The following is a 24,835-nucleotide window of genomic DNA, read 5'->3' as shown; positions in this document are numbered from 1 at the left end:
GATGGAGGTATTTGTAGATGCCCAGTAGAGTCTTTCTTTCAATAGTGGGGTAGAAATTACTGAGTTTCACGGTTATTTCCATGATTGGGGTGCTCAATATGTGTTAGGTGCTCTGTGTACTTTATAAATGGTATTTCATTACATGATCATAACAGCTGAGGAAGCTGAGGCTTTCAGACATTTTTACGTTTTTAAAGCCAAGGAACTGGGAAAGAGAAGAGTTGGATTTGAAAGTTCTGACTTTTTTTTCCCAAATATTTTAGAGAGAGACAGGGAGTAGGGAAAAGGGGCAGAGGGAGAGAGAGAGAATCTCAAGCAGGCTTCGTGCTCGGCGTGGAGCCCAACATGGGGCTCAATCCCATGATCCTGGGATGATGACCAGAGTGGAAACCAAGAGGTTGGCAGTCAACTCCCCCGGGGGAGGAAAGTTCAATTCAATCAATTCAATTCAATTCAATTCAATTCAATTCAATTCAATCAATTACTCCCCCAGGGGCCCCTGAAAGTTCTCTCTGATTCTTTGGCTTAAACTATTGGCCATAGTCTAAATACTTCCCCCATTGTACTCAACAGAGAAAAAAAAAAAATCACTGGAATTGTTAATCATTGAGTGAATACAGGAGTGGGTAGAAACTTTAGGGACTAATCGGTGTTCGTCTTTGTTAAGTAGCAGAGCACTTACGTGTCTGTTATTACAAAGTGCCTATCTCCAAGCTAAGTGTAGTCGTTTGCTATAATCAAAAGAAACAAGCTAAAATACTTGCTATTTAAACAAGATGAAATGTCTTTCTTTCAACAAGAAGAATCTGGTAAACTAGAATATTGTAACCAAATACAAATACAGTGACGACTACAGTGATCTTGACAGAATTACTAATCATTAAGTGAGAAAATAGTAATTAAAATTACTTCTATGGACCAGCCCCTATACTAAGACCTTTTTTTTTTAACCACGAATCTCCTTAGTACAGTTACTATCATATCATCTCTGTGAGAGAAGGATCACTGCAGTAGTTTGTAAACCAAACTTCTTGCTTCCACCTTTGCTCCCCTAAAGTTTTTTCTTCACCTAGCAGCCACTATGACCATTTTAAAACATAAAGGACCCTAATGTCATTCTTTTGCCTCCCAGTCCTACAAGAACTGCCCAGTTTTCTCGGAGTAAAGGTAGAAATCCTTACTATGGCCTACAAATTCATAAATGATCTGCCCCTAATCTCTAATCACTTCCTTAATTTCATACCCCAGTCTCCATCATTTGCTTTGCTCTAATCACATTACTTTTCTCACTGTTTCTGGAACATAGCAAGTGCGTTACATGGTGGGAGGTGAGTACAAGTGGATTATAAGCAGTTTAAATAACCATCAGAGAATATCTTACCCAAGAATAATTTGTCACATTATAAGAATATGGTATCTTTGGAATAAGCCTTTTTAGATAATAATTATTATTATCTAAATATATACTATTATTTACTATTATACTATTATTTAGATAATAGTAAAGATATCATTTATTCAGTCCCTCTCAAAAATACACACACAAGGGGCGCCTGGGTGGCGCAGTCGGTTAAGCGTCCGACTTCAGCCAGGTCACGATCTCACGGTCCGTGAGTTCAAGCCCCGCGTCAGGCTCTGGGCTGATGGCTCAGAGCCTGGAGCCTGTTTCCGATTCTCTGTCTCCCTCTCTCTCTGACCCTCCCCCGTTCATGCTCTGTCTCTCCCTGTCCCAAAAATAAATAAAAACGTTGAAAAAAAAATATTAAAAAAAAATACACACACACGCACACACACACACAACGCACGCACGCACACTTAATAACTTCCTGTATAGTAGACTAATAGGTTGGAAAACAAAATAGATGAGTGCCTGGAGTTTTTTCAGTGGGATGAGAAATGCAGTAAGTAGACAAATACACAATGAATCATATAGTATATAGGAATTCATAGGAAAGAAGCTGATGGATTAGGAACAGTTGTTTTATAGATAATAGTCAAAGAGAGCCTAATGGATAATTTTACATGTATTAGAAAAAACAGAAGTGAGAATTTGGCACCTGTGGCTTCCTGGAGCAAGCATTTTTCCAGAGTAACACAAAGGCAAAGGTAAAGACCCGGAGACAAGTGTGTGTTTTAATATTTTCAAACCAGAGCAAGGAAGCCAGTGTAGCCAAGGAATAAAGATTGGGGAAGAAAGTGATAGGAAAAGAGTTTTGGAAATTAGCATGGACAGATCACATAGGCCATGATAAGGGCATTGCCTTCACTCTCAGTGAAATACGGAAGCATTAGAAGATTTGACACAGAGGAAGGGCATAATTTGAGCAATCTTGTAAAAAGATTGCTGCGGACACTAAGGATAGATTTTAAGGAGTCAAGAGCAGAAACGGGAAAGCAGCAACATAGCAGCAGAAGGACTATTGGCAATAAAATAGATGAGAAATTATGATGGCTCAGGTCAAGGTGGTGGCACTGTAGGGGTAAGAAATATCAGGTTCATGATTTTCAAAGTGTTGATAACAGGATTTGCTCAATGAGGTGGACGGGAAACGTAAAAGAGAGGGATGAGGCAAGAATGATTCCCCAGGTTTTTAGTCTTCAACTAGAAGGATAGTTTTTATTGATGAAGGTGAGAGTAAGGAAGGGCGAAGAATTGGCTATTAGATAAACTTGTAAGGCTTCTCAGGCTATAGAGTAGTCTAAATAAATCTTGGGGCCATTAAAAAGTTCACGAAGACCCTAATCATTGATTTCTTGGTTGTATGGGTATTTAATTTGTGATGATTCACTGAGCTGTATATTTTGTTTTGTACACTTTGCTAAGTGCGATTCATATTTAAAAAGAACCACTTTAAAAATGTATTTGAGTGTAGACAATGTTTCATTAGTTTCAGGTGCATCATGGGATACACCTTCTCTATACTTTATGTTGTGCTTACCACAAGTGTAGCTCCCATCTGTCACCATGCATTAGTATTACAATGATCACTACTGTATTTCTTATGCTGTGACTTTTATTTTTGTAATTTATTCATTCCCAAAATGGATGCCCGTATCTCCCACTCCCCTGCCCTCTGGCATCCATTAGTTTGTTCTTTGTAGTTGTAAGTCTCATTCTGCTGTTTGCTTGTTTATTCATTTTTCTTATATTCCATATATTAGTGAAATCATACGGTATTTGTCTTTCTCTGTCTGACTCATCTCACTTACGTAATACCCTCTAGGTCTATCCCTCTTGTTACAAATAGTAAAATCTCATCTTTTTGTGGCTGTGTAATATTCCACTGTATATATAACACATCTTCCTTATCTATTTGTCTGTGGATGGACACTCAGGTTGCTTCTGTATCTGAACTATTATAAATTATGTTGTGATTATCATAGGAGTGCATATATCTTTTTGAAGGAGTGGTTTTATTTCCTTTGGGTAAATACCCAGTGGAATTATTGGATCATGTGGTAATTCCATTTTTAATTTTTGAGGAACCTCCATACTGTTTTTCATAGTGACTGTAGCAGTTCACATCCCCAGCTTTTCAAAAAGAAACGGTGAGAGAAGAAAAGAAAATGCCTCCAGAGGAGAGTAGATTCTAATGCCTAGAGACTTTTCCCTATGCTAAACCTTTGTTCTTTGTCATGCCATCTCTAGTTCAGATTTTTTGTTATCTTTAGCTTAAATCAGAGGTTGGACAGCTTTTTCTATAAGGCATCAGATAGGAAATATTTTATAGTTTGTAGGCCAAAGCGTCTCCATTGCAACTACTCAACTCTGACATCGTAGCATGAAAACAGCCATAGACGATATGTAAATGAAAGTATCCCTGTGTTCTAATAAAACTTTATTTATACACATCGAAATCTGAATTGAATACAATTTTTACATTTCATAAAATGTTATTTTTGTGATGTTTTTCAAATGTTTGAAAGTGTAAATGCGATTTTTATGTGTTCGGTGTACAGAAATAGGCAGCAGACCAAATTTGGCCTGCAGGACATAGTTTGCTGATCATTGGCCTAAACCACTTACATTATTTTCTCATACACCCCTATACTCTAATACATGTTCCTTTTAAACTGTCCTCTATGCTGTTCCAGATATATCTTTTTACAATACAAATGTGATCATGGAAGCTGCCTCTATGACAAGCTGAGGTTGCTGAACAGGAGCTATTCAGACACAGGCTGGGTGAGAGGGTGCAGGCAAGGCCCTCCAGGAAGAGGGGGAAGGGAGGACAGTGCAGACAGAATACAGCATGGCGCGTGCAGATAGTCAGCTGCTAGAGGTAGCGTTCACGTGCGGCACTGGGTTAGGGATGGGGTGGAGAAGTTGGCCGCACTTCTTGCTGGAAGACTTTTTATGCTACGTAAAGGAAATTGGACTTTATCTTTTTGTGGTGAGTTGCTGTTCAGGGATTTTAACAAAGAAAATGCACGGTCAGTTTTTCTTTTTTTTATTTCATTCCAGCAAACATCCATTACCCTTAGAAATTAAGGTTTTAAAAAATGATCCTTTTAGTAACTTCGCTTTCAGCGGAAAGGGAAGCAAAATCCAAATTGCAGTAGGTTAAATAATAAATGATGGGTAAATTTTATATGCAGGGCAATAAACACAATTTTGCAGCCCTAAATATGTGTTTGCTTGTTTGTCTATTTATTGATATACAAGTACCAGTCCAAATAACTGCACATATAAATACCTGCTAGAAAAGTACCACGATGTGGTATGAATACATGGGTTGAGATTCAAGTCAGGAAGACCACTTTTTGCTTCATGGTTACCACCTCGGATTGGAATTTTACTCAGTTATAGAGGTGCCTGGGTGGCTCAGTTGGTTAAATGTCCAACTTCGGAGCAGGTCATGATCTCACGATTCATGAACTTGAGCCCCACATCAGGCTCTGTGCTGCCAGTTCAGACCCTAGAGCCTGTATCAGATTCTGTGTGTCCCTCTCTCTCTCTGCCCCTCCTCTCCTTGCCTTCTGTCCCTCTAAATACATACATACATACATACATACATACATACATAAATAGGGGTGCCTGTGTGGCTCAGTCTGTTGAGTGACCGACTTCGGCTCAGGTCATGATCTCACGGTTTGTGAGTTCGGGCCCCGCGTGGGCTCTGTGCTGCCAGCTCAGAGCCTGGAGCCTGTTTCAGATTCTGTGTCTCCTCTCTCTCCCTGACCCTCCCCCACTCATGCTCTGTCTCTCTCTGCCTCAGAAATAAATAAACATTAAAAAAAATTATAAAAAAAAATAGTAAATTACTCAGTTACTTAACCTTGGTTTCTACAACTAACAACACGATAATTAAATTTGATGACAGCTTTCTGTAGTTCCTACTAATATCTTCATGTTATTGACTTACAAGAGGTTTGTCTGTTTATAACTTTTATTATATATTTGTACAAATTATATTTTCATATTTTGTTTTCCCATTGGAAAGATACTTTTTGTCACTATGGAACATTTTTGACCCATTGGATATTAGCAGTAGAGGTGGAGATGAATCACTGTTATATGTTTCTAATCCTGTTTTGTTTTTTTTTATCCTCTGTTCAATTTTAGCCTTGGATCAACTGTGCAGTTCTCTTGTGATGAAGATTATGTCCTACAGGGGGCTAAGAGCATCACTTGTCAGAGGATAGCTGAAGTCTTTGCTGCTTGGAGTGATCACCGCCCTGTATGTAAAGGTAAAGAAAAATCTTTAAATCAAAATGCTCTCTTCACAACATTTTAATAGTTTTAACTTTATTCCACCGAGTATAAGTTTCAATTAAATCTTTAAGGTGTAATGCAGTCTTTAAGGAAGTACTTAACTTATGTATTTAGCAATAGTTGTTGAAAACCTCTAATGTGAAGCCCTGGGTTAGGTTCCCAAGGAGTACCCAATGTAATAATTGGAGTAATATGCAATATAAGACACTGATGACTTTGTTGGCTTTATTTTAATAAGAAATTACCTTGTGTAGACACTGATAGGGCCTGATTTTTTAACCGCAGTTTTATCTCTATTTGTATGCTTTGCCATTTTAATTGCATTTGTCTCCAATAAGCAGCGATACTGGTGTCGGTGGAGGTAGAACACAGTTCTGTGATTTGTTAATTTAATCTAAGACAAATCCATGTGTACCCTCTGGCTTCCCATATTACCAGTAACTGCAGATAAGATTTATTCCCACCACCTTCTTCAAATTAAATATTTCTATATGAATTAAATACACTCCCGTTTACTAAAATTTATTCAGCTGTGTTTGAAAGTCAACACCTCATCCTACTGGCAGTCGTGATTGCTCCTTTGTTGTTGTTGTTATTTTTTACTAATTGCATCCCTGCATATTTCAGTGTCCTAGTACTCAAAATTTCATTAGGCTTTCTTCACCCTCGGGGAACATTTTCACTGAGTCAACACACTGTAGATTCCCTTCAGGTGTCATAAGGGTGTTATCAGGGGAATAGAGAAGGGGCATATTTGAGAGCTACCATAAAGGAAAAAAGACAAAAGTATTTGACAACTGGCTGGATTTGGAAGGAGAAATTAACAAGAAAGAGTCAAAGATGATGTTCAAGTCCATGAGACCAGAAGAACCTCATGCTGTTAATAAGTACGAAGAAACTGAAAAATGGAGTTTTATGGAAAATTATCCACAGTTACTGCAATATTGTGATCATTGGCACCATTTGTAGGCACTTTGTGCTGGGCATAGAGCTAACCACCGTATATACTATGTCTTATTTAATCCTCAAAACAAACCAATGGAGACATTATTATCTCCATTTTAGAAATGAAGAAGCTAAGACCTAAAGCGATACAGTCACTTTCCCAAGCTCAAATACTTGGAAAATATTTCTCCTTAAGTCCTTAAGTCTATAAGTCCTTAAGACTTATAGAATGGAGAGAAAAACCAGATTTCAGAACTTTATTGATGGAATAGAAAATGATAAAATGGAAGCAACAAATATATTCCACTCACTTGGCAATGGCAATGGCAAAGAAGAGAGAATCTAGATGTTTTACAGATTTGAGTAAATTTTTTCTGTTATAGGTAGATGATTATTCATAAACTGTCTCCTTTGCAAAGGCTTTCAAAATGACATATAGTGTGATAACATTAAAAGTAAAGTGAAAAGGAGATGATACAATAAGGCAGAATAGTTTCATGATCCTAAACAAAAGTTTATATACAAGTGGGTAGACAACTGTTAAGAATGGTTTACATGTAAGACTTAAATATGGTGGCTGCCAAACCATGGGGAAACATGACCATTTTACACAAAAACCATTGTCTATAAAATACAAGCATAGCAATGAAACAGAAAAAGCAAACTTTTTCCTGGCTTTGAGGTCCGAAATGCCTTGCATTGTTTTTTATAAAGTAGACACTGAATAATAGGCATTGTGGGAATAACTTTCATCAATGTTCTGGCAATGACTAGAACAGTAAACTGTGTAAGGTTGATTTTTTATGGTGACCTCCACTCAAGACAAATTACAGTTATAAAGGACAATGTAGTGAAAATCATGGTTTCAAAGAGTGTGATCCAAGTATCTTGCTTCAGTTTTACATAAATTAGATGTGTGAACTTTCTGATGGCAATAAAGAATGGAAAAAATAGAGAGTAGATTTAAAAAAAAAAAAGAATAATGGTAATGCAGAAACAAAATCTCACACAAGAGAAGTTACAGCCAGATCATGGAATTTAAGGTCTACGTAAAGTAAGATGGAGACTATAAACCACCTTTTTTCATTCAAGACTCTCATTTCAATAAAAAGAATGAATCATATTTATTACAATTGTAAATTGTTCAAAGGCAGTAATAATGTTACATTATTCTGTTATTCTTCACAAACCCTATGGAACAAAGAGCAGCTCTGTAGTGACCCATATCTCAAGAAATACTTGTTGAAAATTAATGCGTGATTATTTTTCTTTGATTCCAAGATGCAGGAGCCAGGAGCTATAAATGTGCATGTTCAACATTCGTATAGTGATATTATTTCATCTACATTTTACATCTTTTCTGCAGATACTAATCATTTATACATAGCTTTTTTTCATTCCTCGCATGCAGGCGCATGTGTGTATGGTTTATAAAGTACATTTGGCTATTAGAAATTACTGGCTGTGGTGCTAGAAACAGTAATGCAAGGAACATGCTGAAATAGTAATTGAAGTTTTAAAATGACTATCCACAGTGAGTCGGAACAAAGAATAGTTTTCATGTCTCATGGGTGCTTGGACAGAATAAATATGCTTTTTTCCAGACAGCAGCATAAATAGCAGTATCAGTGCACTGCACCTTTGAGGGGTTATTAATATAGCTGCCGTCTATGTATTGCATGGTTGAGCAATCAAGAAATGGTGATTTTCAAGAGACTGAAAGTTCACACAAATAGCAAATTATGAATTAAAAGAAAAGGAGCAATTTACAAATTAATATTAATGGATTTTACACCAACTCAGACAATAATTTTATTCCCTAAATGGGATATGTGTATGAGATATTTACCAGTTTACAGTTATGGAGACAATTATTCTTTGCTGGATAGTCAGTAGATTTCTAAAAACTGGAGTTTATGCAAATAAGCAGACTTTTGCACTTGACTGATATATAGAATGTTTATTTTAGATATTCATGATATTCAAATAAACATCATTTGTTTGAAAATTGATAGTTTGTTAACTAGGAAATATGTAGGATAGTTAATATTTCTAGATCAGACAAAGCTGTCGACTAATTTTCAAACAATATTTGGACAGTCCAAATAACCAGTCAAAGCACAAGGGCATTAACCACTCATGAGAGTAATGTAAAAGGTGGCTAAGGAAAGATTAGAAAAGAAGGCAAAAGAAATACAAAAGTATTGGAAATGGGTAAAATCAGAAAGTCACCTTTTAATTCCTTTATTCAATTAATTATTCAATCATTTGCATAAGTAGTGATTAATATACTTATTTATTTCGGATTCCACAAACATTAATGAACATTAGTAAGGATCCCAAATTAAATATGTGGGATACACAGTATGTGATGGTTTTAATTATTTTATATTGAAATTCAAAACTAAAAAATATATGGTAGAGTATGTTGTTTACAAGAGAGGTACAATTCTCTGCAGAATTCAGGTGAGGAAGATTATTCCCAAGTTTGGAGACCGTCAGGCCTTAAGATAGAAGAGCAGGACTTGGAAGTTGTTTTGAATTTCAACATAGGAAGTTGGAAAGCATTCCAAATATAGAGGGTATGTCATGAGCGAAATCACAAAGTGAATCGGTGTATCTGTGGAAGAAGATGGGGGAGGATGGGCATTCCAGTTTGGTTAGGTATATAAAGGAATATGAAGTGAGGTCAAATTAGAGGGGTTGTATAACTCCTCCTTTAAGTGTTTTTGGAAGCACCCTAAACCATTCGATAGTATATATATATACTGCAAGTAACTCCTATCTTTCCATTTGGACTATAACTTACCATACACAGTGCTAGCACACTAATCCCATCAAAATCTCATATTTGTTATGTCCCACTACTTTTCAATGGCCCCATTTTATTTCTCAATTTCGTACTGTGAGCCAGTAAAATGAGACAATCAAGAATATGAACGCAGGGATGAGACTTCAAATCTTCTTCGATCTTCTACTTAAGTAATATACTCTCGTCATTAATTATCAGATTTCTTATCTTGAAGTAGAGTTCCAATACATCAGGATCTACTCCATCTAGAGGTAAGAATTTGTGTGAGGACAGGGCGCCTGGGTGGATCAGTCAGTTAAGTACCTAACTTTTGAGTTCGGCTCAGGTCATGGTCTCACGGTTCGTGAATTTGAACTCCAAGTCCGGCTCTGCACTGATGGCGCAGAGCCTGATTGGGATTCTTCCTTCTCTCTCTCTCTCTCTCTCTCTCTCTCTCTCTCTCTCTCTCTCTCTCTTTCTCTCAAAATAAGTAAATAAACTTAATAAAGAAAAGAATTTGTGTGAGGATGGAATAAGGTAATCCATTTAAAACAGCGAGTATATGGGCTGAAGCACACTAATGGATGGAAGTGCTGGGTGGAGCCCTGCCCCTAATGCTTATCTCATCTGACTTCCAAAACAATCCATGATCTGTCTCCATGCAGTTGTTTCATTAACTCTCACCAGCAATTTATCCTAACATCTCAATAGTGAACACAATCACTGCCCTAATTTTCATATATGTGTGACTTGACCTGAATGGAAGAAAACCTAGTAACCATACACTGCTCACCTTTCAAAGTCTTAAGTCACCTTTCACCTCCTCCAAAACTTCTTTCCTATTTCAATTATCCATTACCCCCCCCCACACACACACACTTCTTTAACCTTACTTCACATTTTCTATCTTTACCACACAATTTAGCATTGAATTCTAGTCTCTTTGGCAGTGGTTCCTCACCATTTTATGGGCAATAGACTTGATCCTTCAACCAAAACCACGTCAGAAAGAACAAAATAATCAACACTTCTAAAGTACTTGACTTTCATTGGATTTCCTTTTGACTATTGCCAAAAAAAGGACAGTTATCTATATGGTTTATCCATATATTACCTTCGATTAAATGGAAGGATCATAATGGGGTTCCTGGGTGGCTCAGTCAGTTGAGTGTCTGACTCTTGATCTCAGCTCGGGTCATGATCTCATTGTTTGGGAGTTTGAGCCCCAAGTCGGGCTCTGCACTGGCAGTTTGGAGCCTGCTTGGGATTCTCTCTCTCTCCCTCTCTCTTTGTCCCGCCCTGCTCATGTGCACATACTCTTTCTAAAAATAAATAAATAAACTTAAAAAAAATTGGAAGGATTATAATGAGATTCTACTCCTTTGTTCACATACAAAGTGAAAAATGGGTATTGCAGTTTATTTGGTAGATAATCACTGGCCAAACCTAAGGGTTATAACCCTAATTAATGAATATTTATTAAGGGCTTTGAGGTCTTACAGTTTCCAAAATTCTTTCACATATGTTTTAGGCTCCTTCTCATGTTTTGTTCTTCTTCACAATGTTTACATATATTTTTGTGCATATGATAATTGCTAAATAAGCATTTTGAATAAATATTGTGGAGAGACTTAATTATAACAGACATTTTTAAAAGATAGTAATGTGCTGATATTAACCACAGAAAGTTGCCCTGGAAGAAGGCTTCCTGTTATGCAAAAGCAATTAGAAAATTTTGCCCAAGAGCAAACCAGAACCTGCTGAAATTTATCAACCAGAAACACATATAGCAGGTGTTTGTCTGTAGCTGTTATTGATGCCTTCTTAGTTTCATGGAATAATGTTACAGATGAGATGATGCATAATAAGGGTGATATTAGCAATTAATAGAGTGACATATGGTGAAGAAGATAGACAGATGGTTTAGATATGGGTATTTATCATACATTCATGTTTTTTTGATGGTCTTTTTTCCGTTAAAAATAATAGTTTGAAATGTATTATATAATTTTGATAAGGAAATAAATTTTACTGCCAATGAATATATTTTAATGACAAGATGTTATTTACATATTATGTGCTGCAGATGATAGTGATGCATTTATGTATATAATTTAAAATTCAAAACTACCCGAACAATTAGAAATTTTGCATTTCAATAGCAGCCTTCCAACAATTGTTCAGAAATACATTCCACACATCTTGCCTACCTCACAAACTTATTAGGAAAATATGCAAATAGTTAGCAAATAAATGATCCTGTTTTGGTATATAGTGGTGCGGAGGGATCTCCACAGTTATCAGTGAGAACTTTCTATTTCCACCCCCCCCTTTCCCTGGGTATATGACCTTGCTTATCTTGCTTAATGTTTCCTGGGCTTCCATTTGCTTTGTTGGTGATTACTCTGAACTTCTTCCAGTTGTAAATTCTAAAAATTCGTAAGTACATTTAGTGCTTTCTAGACTTTAGAACATGGTAAGGTTATTCTTGTTTTTTCAATTTTTAAAAATAGGCTTTGGTTTTTAGAGCAGTTTTAGGTTCAAAACAAATTTGAGTGGAAAGTACAGAGTTCTCCTATATCCTCTGCTCCCACTTGGCACAGAGTGGTACATCTGTTACAATCAATGAATTGACACTACCTTATAATTATGCTAAGATTATTCTTAGTTAAATGTTTGTCTTGGTCTTCTAGGGCAGCTATAGCAAAATACCATAAACTGAATGTCTTATAAACTACAAACATTTATTTCACAGTTCTAGAGACTATGAAGTGCTGGACGATGTCTGCTGGGTACCAGCTTCCTTATTGTAGCCTTCAGACTGTAACTTCACATGATGAAAAGGGTGAGGGATCTCTCCAGAATCTGTTTTATAAACTCACTAATCCCATTCCTGAAGGCTGTGCCTTTACCACTTAATCATCTCCCAAAGTCTCCACCTCCTAATATTATCACTTTAGGGGTCAGGATTCAACATATAAAGTATATGGAGAGGGTACAAATAGTCCATAGCAATGTTTTCCTTTACCTTTGGTGGTCTAGTGTCTGTCTTAGTTCCTGGCACAAAGCGGGCAATAAGAACAACAACAACAGCTACAACAACAACAGCGACAACAACGATACTATATGATAAACTATTGCTAACAGAAGAGTACTATTCTTTATTGCACTGTGTTTTAGGTAGCAGTTTAAAAATAGATCAATGTTACTTTTACTTTGTGCCAAAACTGTGGTTATCAGTCATCAAACTGCTTCAAAGTAGTTTAGATTCTGTGAATCTTTTATGCCTCATTTACTATTAAAGATATAATTTCATATTAACTTAAAGGAGTATTTATATTCATACGTTTCTTACTATGTTCATTTTCAATGATGTGTCCTTAGAAAAGTAAAGTTGATTGTAATGTGATTCTTGATTCTGTTATCTTCTCACGATTATAGTTTTGAGAGTTTTTAAGTGGAAAATAATATATTAATTATTAAAGCTAGTAACAATTTTTGGTGAGTTGGGAGAGAAAATAAACAGGAAACAACTCTTTTATTTTTAGCACATATAATTTTAAAGCCCTGAGGATCTGAAAACTAATGGGGATGAAATGGACTATGTGATGAACAAAGCTCAAATGACTAAGGAAGTAAAAATAATAACCTGATAAACAATGGATGTTTTAGCTGAACAGCCAAGGAAACACCTGAAATGTGTTATCTTTATGAAAGCATGAACAAACTGAAAACTAATGAAATCATCACAGGAATACAAAATTTGCAAGAGAAACTACTTGTTTGAAAGGAAATGTCAAAGAATTGTTAAAATGAAATGACTTTTTTTTGTGTGTTTGTAGTAAATCTGTGACATTCCTCAAAATTCCCCTGGAATGGAGAAAGCCTTATTTTCTGTGTTTGTTGACAGGATGTGCTATTATCATAAAGTACTGGAAGATCTATTCTTACTTAATACCCTTTCCCATAATTCTGATCACCTTGAAAGATGGGCGAAGTAAAGACGTTGGAGTGAGGGCCTTCCATCTTGAGATCTTCCACAGTGCAAACTCACTTTTGTCTTTAAATAGCAGGATACCTACTTCTGTGCTGGAGAGTTTGCAGAGAAAATGATTGTAGAGGGATCACTAGAACGTCTGACACTTTTTCTGTGCACTCAAAGAAGAGAATTGTACCATGCAAAGTAAAAGATGCAAGGTGAAATGAAAAATATGAAGACCTGGGAAAGACACAGACACAAACAGGAAACAAAAGGCATGGGCAAGATATGTAGACACATGATTGATGAGAAGGGGGCATTTTTTGATATTTAAATTGAATGTATTTGAAATTTAAAGAATCATGGATTTTATCCTTGATATGAATATAGAGACTTTATCACATTTGGACAGATCTTTCCTTATATTAAGGGATAAACTATGTTCGGCTGCTTAGCTAGTCTGACACAAGATTTTCTGCATCTAGGTATATAGCAACAGCATTTCCAATCACTAGCCAGGCGTGGCACCTGGCTGACATCTTCACAAATACTTGAATGAATGAATGAATGAATGAATGTTTCTCACTCTGCTAGACACAACATAAGAAACACAGAATAGAACTGAGCACATCACATCCTCGAGGAATTTCCAATCTCGTTGAAAACAGTACATTCGAAATGAAACAACCAGAGAACATCCCTAAAGCAACAGAGGCATGGTTGCACAGACAATGTTTATGTCATAAAGATAATTCAAAACAAAGGTAGGACAGAAGACAGAAATGAGAATGTTAACCTTTGGGAAAAAAAATCCATAGACCATGAAAATATCACTTACTTTCTCTTTTAATTGAATATTACTGTATATTTCTAATTTGGGAAATCATTCATTTTTAACAGCATTGATATTTGTTAAGTAAAATTTATTAGGTAAATTTGTTACCTAAAGTTTATTTGTTACCTAAAATTTATTAGATAAAAGGAGAAAAAAGATGAACTAGAAATTATCTTTGTCTCAAGATCAGTTCTCTACTTTATGGGAAGAACACAGTAGAAATGCGTGCATTGCCATACATCCCAGTAACAGACACTGCCGATAAATGAACACAGTGCTTTCAACTCAGTGAGCATAAAACAACCACTCTGCCTAGAAGAGTCCAGAAAATTTAATAAAAAAATGAATAGGGACTTAAGAAGGATAGGCAGACAGACAGATTTATAAGTTGAAGAATGGAAAAATATGTAAGACAGAGAAAACTATACATAAAGTATCAGGGTTGTGAAAGAGACCTATATTAGAAAGAGAGCAAGACACTGATGGAGTATGGAAGGGCATAAATTTATTGATGGTGGGAAAAATGGAGATCTATTGGTTAGACACATGGATCTTATATGCTATATAAGATCTTGTGAAGCGTCTTGTATGCCAGTGACAAAGTAAATATTGGGTTTTATCTTGGATTCATAAAGAGGAAGCATTTTTGCTTCTAACTTTTTAAAAAGGGATTATTTATTAATTTAATGTGTTGAACAATTGTTTATTCAGTGATAATTATGTGCCAGTCAGACACTGGGGTAGGTACTAGGGATAAAAAGATAACTAACTGAAAATCACTACTTACAATGAACTTATTCTTAATGGTGGGGGCCAAGAGAAGATCCCAAAGTTAATATACCATTACAAAAATCTATCATTAACTCGATACTACAGCTATATAAAAGGTGTTCTGGGAGTTGACAGAGAAGGCTTCCAACAAGAGGAGGACACTGAGCTGGACCTTGAAGACACAGTAGACAAGACCAATAAAACAGTAGTGGATATGAACGGTACACCAGATAAAACCACATTAGAAAAGGCACAAGATAACAAGCTACTATGTTATAGAAAATGAAATATGAATGGAGAGAGGTAACACTGAAGGTAGGGTGTCCAGTTTGACTTTCAATTAAGTCAGTGATAAGAGAAATGCAGAGAAAGGATTAGAAAAGAAGTAGATTGGAGGTGACACCAATATATACGGGGTAGGAGGAGGAAGTTGAGTCCATGAAAGAGACTAAAAAGGAAGCAGCTGGAAGCAGAGATGGATAACAGGAGAGAATGGTGTTATGACACCACAGTGAGGAGAGATTGTATAAATGAAGTGAGTGTGGTCAACATTTTTAAATTCTGCAATGTGAGGAATAAAAAAAAAAAAACTCATTGAGTTCAACCAAGAGGATACCAGTGATCTTGGTAAAAACCATTTTCGTTGGAATCGATGTGGAAGACACATGGCTATAGTTGAAGAGTAATGAGGTGAGAAAATTGAGGCATAAAGTGAAAAGCAGAAACTTGGCTGTGAGGCAAAGGCAAGAGCTAGGTTCATGGAGAAGAGCATGCAATCTGGGAAAGGTTGTTTTTAAAATATACGAGGTTCAGGGGCACCTGGGTGGCTCAGTCAGTTAAGCATCTAATTCGGCTCCGGTCATGATCTTGTGGTTCGTGATTCTGTGCCCCACGTTCAGCTCAGTGCTGACAGTCTGGAGCCTGCTTGGGATTCTCTGTCCCTCTCTCTGCCCCTCCCTCACTTAAGCTCACTCTCTCTCTCTCTCTCTCTCTCTCTCTCTCTCTCTCTCTCAAATAAGTAAACTTTACAAGAAAAAAGAAAGAAAGGAAAAAAAAGAGGAAAGGAAAAGAAAAAGGTATGAGGTTTAAATAATGAGTACCTTGGTCTGGCATGTGTGAGAGGTTGAAGAGGTTGGTGAGAACTGGGCCAACTGGAAGAGACAGTTCCCCAATATGAAGTGTCTGGGATTCAGAATAGAGGGGATAGCATTGAACTTGGAGAGGAGTTAACACACACCCTCCTCTCAGGTAGGAGACCATGAGGAAGGAACCAGTGAAGCCGTAGATAAGTGTACAGGTGGGAAACAAAAGAAGGCATCATTCTCAAGTGGTGCTCTTCCTCTTCCCTCATTTTTCTTTTTTTCTGTAAAGTGGGTGAGGTTATCTAAGGAGAAGAAGAAATCCAGCAGTTCTGTGATTAAGCAGGATGGAACCGAAGATGAAATTGATAGGCAGAGAGAGCTGGGGGAAGTCACCACGCAGTCAGCCTCTGAGAAACAGGATCATATCCTGAGGGTTCCATTTAGGCCAGTGGTCCTCATCCCTGGCTGTGCATTACAATCACCCTGAGAGCTTTTGAAATAAAAACCTACGCCTGGGTCCCAACCCACATCAGTGAAATCATACTCTCTGGAGGAGAGATAATTCAGTTCCTGTATCCCCTCTGAGATATACTGGTCAGTTTAATTGTATTGAAGATTCAGAAAACAGCTTGAAATGATATTGTTTCCTTAGAGAGTCTCTCCCTCATTCCCGAGAAGTCATGTACTCACTGGCAGGCTGCTTGGAACATTTAGTTACACATATCGTATTCCTGTTCTACAGACTGGCAAAGTGGAAGTCTGATGCATTCAGGTCACCAAGGCAGAGCAGCAGCTCACAACGTCCTCTTCTTACTGGACACATGCAGATACGAGAGCTATATAAATTTGCATGTTAAATGTCAAAAATGGACTCATTTTCATACTTATCATGTATTACCAGCTGGAAATGGCACCGATTTACTTTTGAGATAAGTGTTTCTTGGGAAGAAATGAAATGGGGTCACAACTGAATGAGCTGCACTTCATTTGCACTCCTGCCATCCATTTATTTCCGAGAGCTTTAGCTTATTTATTCTGAGGGAACAAGACAAGGCAAATGCAGGTTTGTAGCATGGAAATCGTTTTGAGAAGAAAATTAAATAACTATGACTTTACGAAACATGAATTCTTTTCAAAGTTGGTCGTAAGTGCCAACGTTTCAACATATGCATTACATTTCCACCTCCTTTCCTTGTTGTCTTTGATAATCCGATTCGTGCAGCATTTGCTTTACTGGCTTATTATTTTAGATATTTTATTTAAAAAAAATACTATTTCAAATTCCGCATTTCTTTTATATAGTTAAGGTCAATATTTATGACTTTCTTGCTGAGTGCTGTTTTGCTACAAAACTCTTCTTAGTTCTTGCACAAGTTAAAAAAAAGCCATCTTGGATGATTTCATGATGCTCTAAACCTATTTAAAGTTAACAAAAGTTCATGGTTCATTTTCTTGGCCTTGGGTAAACTTCTCCTTCAACGTTTGAAGGATAAATATTCATTCATGTTTAGCAGGACCTGCAGTTATATTTTATTCTGAAAATAAATACTTAGGGTATTATGATATTGTTACTTTTAAGCACCGTTAACACATCTCACATCTAGATATTTCCACCAAATTCTAAGGGGAAAGGAAAAGGCAACAAAATGTTTAGATATAAAAAACAAAAAGCAAAAGAAATGAGAAGCATCTTACTGCTTTTTTAAATCTGCTTCCTCAAGGATCAAATGTGGCTTTCTATAAGACTATTGGGAATGCTTTCTGAAAACCTTCTCATTTACCATTGTTTACATTTATCATTGTTTTACATTTAAAACCTTTATGTTTGTGAGCATAATTCATTCCAGAAACATGCTTGTAATCCAAAGCACTTGTATTTCGAAGCGAATTTCCAGAACCATTGGCTCAGTTGTGACCATGTGACTTTCAGCATCTCGTACTACTCGTATAGCAAGGCATTGCTTGTTTATCAAGTTAAAATTTATTAGAAATGTTTGCTTATCTTGCAGAACACTCGCAGAACAAGTTACTCTCAATCCAAGGTTTTCCTGTATTTTGTTCTTTTCTGCATAAAATTCTTTCCAATTTATGCAAGGATGGCATATGCTATTTTTCTTAGCTATTTAGAATATTTTAAAAAGAAAATTAAGTCATAAAGAGCGTGTTGTTAAAAAATGTTTTGTGAGGTCTTCACAAAAGGACTCTAGTTGTTTTCCATTTTCATGACCATAAAAATATTTATTATTTAAATACAGCAGCATTCATTCTGAGCCATGAACACCAAAGCCACATTTGGCTTTTTATTTTCTTGGGCTTTTAATTATTTTGTCTGTTAGGAAGTAATGACAGGATTGGCTGATGTGAACATGCCCTCTGCCCCTGGTACAGCTTAACTGCCTGAGAAAGTTAAAACCTGGGAGGAATAGGAGTAGCTTATTTTAGAAATTATAATAACTAAGGAAGGAAATAGTGGGTACTATAAGTGTATTTAGAATGAAAAACAGCAATCCAAACAAGTTGTAAGAGAAAGTAAGGAGATTACAGCTCAATATGCTTTCAGGGGCTGAGGACTAGAGTCAGAAAGAGTATATGCAGGGGAATGTATGCAGGGGAAGATATCAAAAGACCCTGCAGCAGCAGTAAGATAATTGGCAGAGGAACCCTGATTTTAAAATACAAGTGCAAATCATAGATGGATAGGCCTATGACCAGCATTGGATATTGAATATGTGATATATAGTTGGAAGAACTCTACCAGGCTGTCTGGAGCCAAGAAAGTTAGCAATGTGAAATACGCTAAAAAATAATAATTAAAACAATTTTTTATTTATATGAAATAAGGAAAACAATTATACACATAATTATATACACAATTGTTATAATTATTACAATACTATATTATAGTAATTATATATAATTATAAAACTTCAGTATTTCATAATTATCTTTGAATATTAATAAGAAACATGTAGAAAACATATTCAGACAACCTAATGATTTGTTGTGTTACTTTCACTACAGAACTTATTAGAATCTCTAATATTCTCAGTTTCTTTGTTTATCTTTAAAAGTAGAAGTGTAGGGGCGCCTGGGTGGCTCAGTTGGTGAAGCATCCGACTTTAGCTCAGGTCCTGATCTCACCATTCCTGAATCCGAGCCCTGCATCCGGCTCTGTGCTGAGAGCTCAGAGCCTGGAGAATGTTTCAGATTCTGCGTCTCCCTCTCTGTCTCTGCTCCTCCCCTACTGGTGTTCTGTCTGTCTCTCTCTCAAAAATAAAGAAACATTAAAAAAAAAAAAAAAAAGAGTAGAAATGTAGTATGTAACACAAGCTCAAAGAAAATGCTGACCTGGGCTGAACATTTTGGAAGATGCTGATTTGGGCTATCTTAACTGCAGTCACTTCCTAACTGTTCCTGCTTCTGGTTTCCCCTTTCTCACATTTGCTTACCTTATCACTACTAGAGTACGCTGACTAAAATCATCATCATAATAAATAAAAACAAAACACTTTCAATATGCCATCCCATTTCTGCAAATAATTCATTAGTTAAGTATTCAATTCAAAATTTCTTAATGTGGTATTTTGGAGCCTCCAAATATTGTCTCTGAACTTCTTTGCAACTTCGTTTCTTCTTAGTCCCAAACACTACTCCAGAAGGCTAAATGTCACCATACCCTATACTACTTTCTAATATATCTCTTTAGTGAAAAGAAGATACTTGGATTCAAGAACCATCTCCTCCATTGTGTGTTTATGGTGATAGTATCTAACAATTTCTTTAATTTCCTGTCTCTCATAGGAACTGTGCTGACTATATATATTACCTATAATGCAGAATTTTGTCTTTTATAGATGAGAGTAGTTCAAGTAAATTGCTTGAAAAAACCACAGCTCTTAATCCTGGAACCAGGGTTCAAATTTACAATTAGAACTATGTACAATTTCAAAGTTCATGTTGTTTTCACTCTCCACACCGACTTAAAGAGCCCAAAACATGATGTGAAGAATATACATGCTATGGATATGATGAATATCCGTTAAACTTTGCAAAGGTTCACATACTTTTGGTTCTTACAAAGTTTCTTGGGAGAAAGATTGACTCTCAGTTCTAGCGTGTATAAGGCATTTGGCCTCCTTTTTTTCTTTTTTTGCTTTACTACCTAAATCCTGACTGAACTGTGTCTGTGGATTTTGTCCAAATATCTTTCATTAATTAACTTCTCCCTTTTCTGGTTCATCTCCTCTGAGTTGTCCCTTGGAAAAATCTCCCCTCTTCTTAAAACCAAGAGTCCCTCCGAAATATCAAATTTCATCTATTTGATGGATAGATATTCACAGTTGCACTTTTGTTTTCTTCGTAGTCAAACATTATGGTAAATGTTGGCATACCTAATTATACTTAAAAAATGTACCCCAGGAAGCTTGAGGTTACTGTTAATATATTCATTGACTAGTTTTGAAAGAAACAGGGAATTTTACAAACAGATATTCAGGCCCTATGGCCATAATCTGCAAAGATAAAGGAAAGCAAAAATATTTCTCAGTAAAGAAGAATTTGAATGTGTGTTGAGAAGAGGAAGAAAAAACCAGAGAGTTGGTGGGATATTAAGGAATATGGGAAGAAGCTGAAGCCTTAGGAAAAGGTAGCCGGGGAGAAATCCTTGGGTCAGATGAAGAAACGACTTATAAGAAAGGAGTGATCTAATATCTATTTCTAATTTTTAACTTTTAATGTAATTTTTTGTTACTGCCATGAAAACTCCTTACCTTGTCTCAGTCCCCAAATCTTAATAAGTAATAGTTGATCCTAGTAGTTGGTAGTGGTTAGAGAAGAATAGATAATAAATACAAAGGATAATAGTCTCCTTTTCCAATTATTAGAGTTTTTTAAATGAAGTTTAGAGTTCTCAGATAGTGTAGAGGCTTTTAATGTATTAAAGCATGGGAAGATACGTGAGTTATTCTTTTGGTAAAGCTTGTGGTGCATTGCTTGATAGGAGCTCTGGTGACATAAAAAGTAGTCAACCCTGTGGACTCAGTACATGCCTCAGGATTGTCAGAGGGATGTATCAAGACTATGAAGGGTCTGAGGTCTTACCTTACTTGCAAATTAACAAGTTAGCTTGCCATACTTTTATGTTGCTAGAAGAAGTCAAAAGACTCCTAGGTCAGGGACAAAAGACAGTTTACTACTCACGACATGAGTAGGAGGCAGAACATCACCATTGTTGCCAACTCCCTGAGCCCCAGTTTCTACATGGCTGCTTGAAGAAGACCAGATAACAGCTGCTTATGCAATGGGTTGCATTATAGGAAAGGAACCCCGAGCTTAGGGAATCCAAATCTTTTACAATGGGCAGTATGCATGCCTATTTATTTGCTCTGGAGGGAGACACTATCTCTATCTTCCAAGACTGTAAATAAACGGGTCCTTTTCTCTGGAAGGAGAAACTTTGTCTGTCTTCTAAGGCCATTCAATATGCAAACAAACTTAAAAAGATACTCCAGAACAAAGGCAGTTAGTGCTTTTGCTTGCAAGATGCATGCAATTATGATAGGTCCATGGAGAATTACCTCCTGACTATATCTACCTCTCATTTCTCTATCTTGGCTTCTGGTACATTTTCCCATGAGAATTCCCATTAGTCAGATGCTGATTAATCTGAATGCCAGAGGCTGAAAACAAATCCATTCAATTTTCATCATACAGCATTTAATTAAGATTATTATCAACAGGACTCCAAACTACAGAATGAGGCCAACCTCCAGGGACCCAAACCCAACTAGCAGAACAAATTACACCAACCATCAGTGTCTACATTAGAAAATCAGGTGGCTTTTTCCTCTCATTTCTGTATTGATATTTGCACTTGTCCCAAGACATTAATCCAGGCACTATAAGATGCATTAACAATTGCCTTGACCCACATGGTAGAAGTCTAGGGCAATTCTACTATCCTTAACAACTCTGGCCAAAAGTTGAGGCTGATGTGAATGACTTCCAGAACCAAGGTGGTATCATTGATTTTTTTTTAACTAAGGCCAGTAGCTTCCCTCAGGTACCCAGGGTAGCTTCAAAAGGCAAGATCTCCAGAGTGATCTTATTGTTACATGATATAAAGGTGGTATATTTCTTAAACTCTTTTAACTGTCCTGACTGTCCCTTGGTGTCTTTTATCAACACCCATAAAGCACACATCACCATGTTTGGAAAGAGAGGCTGGTTAATGGTTAAATACATGCCTTCCCCATCAGAAGAGTCCTTAGGGCATACCTTATGCCTCTAGAAATAACCTGTTTTTTAAAGTTGCTGCCCCCAACCCCAAGGAGGACTTACATCAGTCAGGGGATCCAAGTCGATAGTGCCATCAAAGTGCTTCCAGTTGTTGGTAACAGCTTTCATACTTAAAATTTCAAATGATTGAGTTTGGTCCTTTTGGAAGAACTCTGTCCTATCTGTCTATACCATGAGAATGCTGACATTTGTTCACCCCATGGAATGACAAAGTAAAAACTATAAGAGTAGAGCTGTGAAAATATCTGGAGGGATGAACAAGTGTAATAACTGGGAGATTCAAAAATTGGGGTTAACCCATAGACCTCTTTTTAAGTTAGGACAATCATGGTCAAACCATGGTAAAAGACATTGGGCAGGAGATAGGAAATCTATCATTAATTTAAATGTATGAACTCACAACAGTTTTAGAATGCTGTATCAAGGTATTTTCCTTAAAAACAGGGCTACAGGGGTGATTCTGAGAAATAAAGATCATTAATGTCCCTCCCTCCCTCATACCTCTATTTCCCAGGAGTTGTTCCCCCTTCACCATCACAAAATCAATGTGTCTTATTCACCTTTTCTCTCATCATCATATATTCTTATATGGACATTTCATCCAAATATATCATATAAGAATTAGGGCATTTTATATAATGGGACCAAATATGTCCCCAAATTTTGTCCACGTGAGTTTCTGTAAAGGGGCTCAGTGATCAGTGTGTACTTAACCAAGTGACATTATCCTTATAATCTAGGATCATGTCAGTACAATAAAAGAATCTAGATCACTGAAGCAGAGTTAAGTCTGAATCCCCAAGCCATTTTTTTTTTATGCAGATTACCAAAATAAGCAGAGATATAAAAGCCAAACATGAATATAGTTGCTGTTAGGGGAAGAAAGACAAAGCATGCCATACCAGGAATGGTCAAAATGAAATCTCAGATTTGCAAAATAGAGCTGTATATACTGCAGCCATCTGATCATTACCCATAAAGTAGATAAGAAACACTAATCCCTTTCTGGAGATGGTCTCATTCTGTGACCAAACTGTCTTACAAAGGCTTGTAGGGAAGGAGAAGGGATGGAGTTGGGGATTTTTTTAAGTCTATTTTTAGAGTCCACTCTAACACTCAGAAATTCCAGATGCTTGTAGATGATAGAGAACATGAAAGGTTCATCAAATACTGTTACTATCAGTACATTTTTTTGAGTGTCTTTGTGATAATAGTTCAACCACTTTCAGATTGAAAATAGTCCTGAAAGCCAAAAACATGACAAATTTTATTTCAATGGCTCTGGTAGTATGGACTTGGATTATCAGACTAGACCAGCAATGGCATAACCTGAACAGGTGTCAACCACTGATAAAGCACTAAAGAACCACTGATAACTCTGAGAGGAGGTCAAAGGTCTGATGTAGTCAATCTACCAAAAGCAGGTAGGAATCTGACTTATGTGATGTGACTTCCCTTACCAGAAGACAAATGGAACAGCTTTTGGCAGAAATCACAAATCTTGTATGTGAGGATCTCTTCTGCACCCAAAACAGATTTCTTTATTTCGTGCCCAGTTTATAATAGTATATGTATTTCCATGTCCAGTAACATAATTGATCTGGGCAGAAATGGTGGCAATTTAGGTAGTGCAGGCTTGATCAACAACTTGGTTCCATTAGGTCTCATCAGAGAAAATGTCCTTAACATAGGCATCTGCATTAATGACTCAGATGGTTTAATACCCAACCACAATTATTTTCTTTTTTTTTTTTGTTTAGTTTTAAAAATTTTTTAACGTTTATTTATTTTTGAGACAGAGAGAGACAGAGCATGAACGGGGGAGGGTCAGAGAGAGGGAGACACAGAATCTGAAACAGGCTCCAGGCTCTGAGCTGTCAGCACAGAGCCCGACGCGGGGCTCGAACTCATGGACCGCGAGATCATGATCTGAGCTGAAGTTGGCCGCTCAACCGACTAAGCCACCCAGGCGCCCCAACCACAATTATTTTCAAAGTTCACAGCCTCAAAGGGGTGTCTGTCATCTTCTGATCTATAGTTTTCCAAGAGGCAGACTAAACATCTAGGATATTGACAACAACCCAAGTTAGTAAAATATAAGGTTTGTCAAGCGATAATTGACCATAGCTTTGAGAATGGCCTTGAGTTCTGCCTAGTGAGTAGAGTAACCATGTCCATTTTGTATTTTGTAAGGCTAATGTTAAGTTTCAACAGCCACAGCACATCAGTGGGTAACATGAGCAAGGCACATTCCTTTAGAATAATAGTTAATTACTTTTATATTGGGTTCTTATCAAGGCTGAATGTCTGACATATGGACTTATTGTGACTCTCCAGCCTGATAGTCACAATAAGTCCATATGTCAGACATCCAGCCTTGATAAGAACCCAATATAAAAGTAATTAACTATTATTCTAA

At 36.7% G+C, this 24,835-nt stretch overlaps 1 protein-coding gene across 4 annotated transcripts in view; it reads left to right on the top strand.

The window, feature by feature from the left end:
- CSMD3 (CUB and Sushi multiple domains 3) overlaps nucleotides 1-24,835 on the top strand; it is a 1,253,459-nt gene that overhangs the window by 563,156 nt on the left and 665,468 nt on the right. For all 4 annotated transcript variants that reach the window (XM_040494274.1, XM_040494275.1, XM_040494273.1 and 1 more), the window contains one exon: nucleotides 5,567-5,691. In XM_040494274.1, the coding sequence (XP_040350208.1) occupies nucleotides 5,567-5,691 (125 nt within the window). The remainder of the gene's footprint in view (nucleotides 1-5,566; nucleotides 5,692-24,835) is intronic.

Source organism: Herpailurus yagouaroundi, unplaced genomic scaffold (assembly GCF_014898765.1).
Source record: "Herpailurus yagouaroundi ecotype Mexico unplaced genomic scaffold, PumYag 186, whole genome shotgun sequence".
Lineage (NCBI taxonomy): Eukaryota > Metazoa > Chordata > Mammalia > Carnivora > Felidae > Herpailurus > Herpailurus yagouaroundi.
The sequence above is the reverse complement of the archived record's forward strand: the minus strand, read 5'-3'. Positions and strand labels throughout refer to the sequence as shown.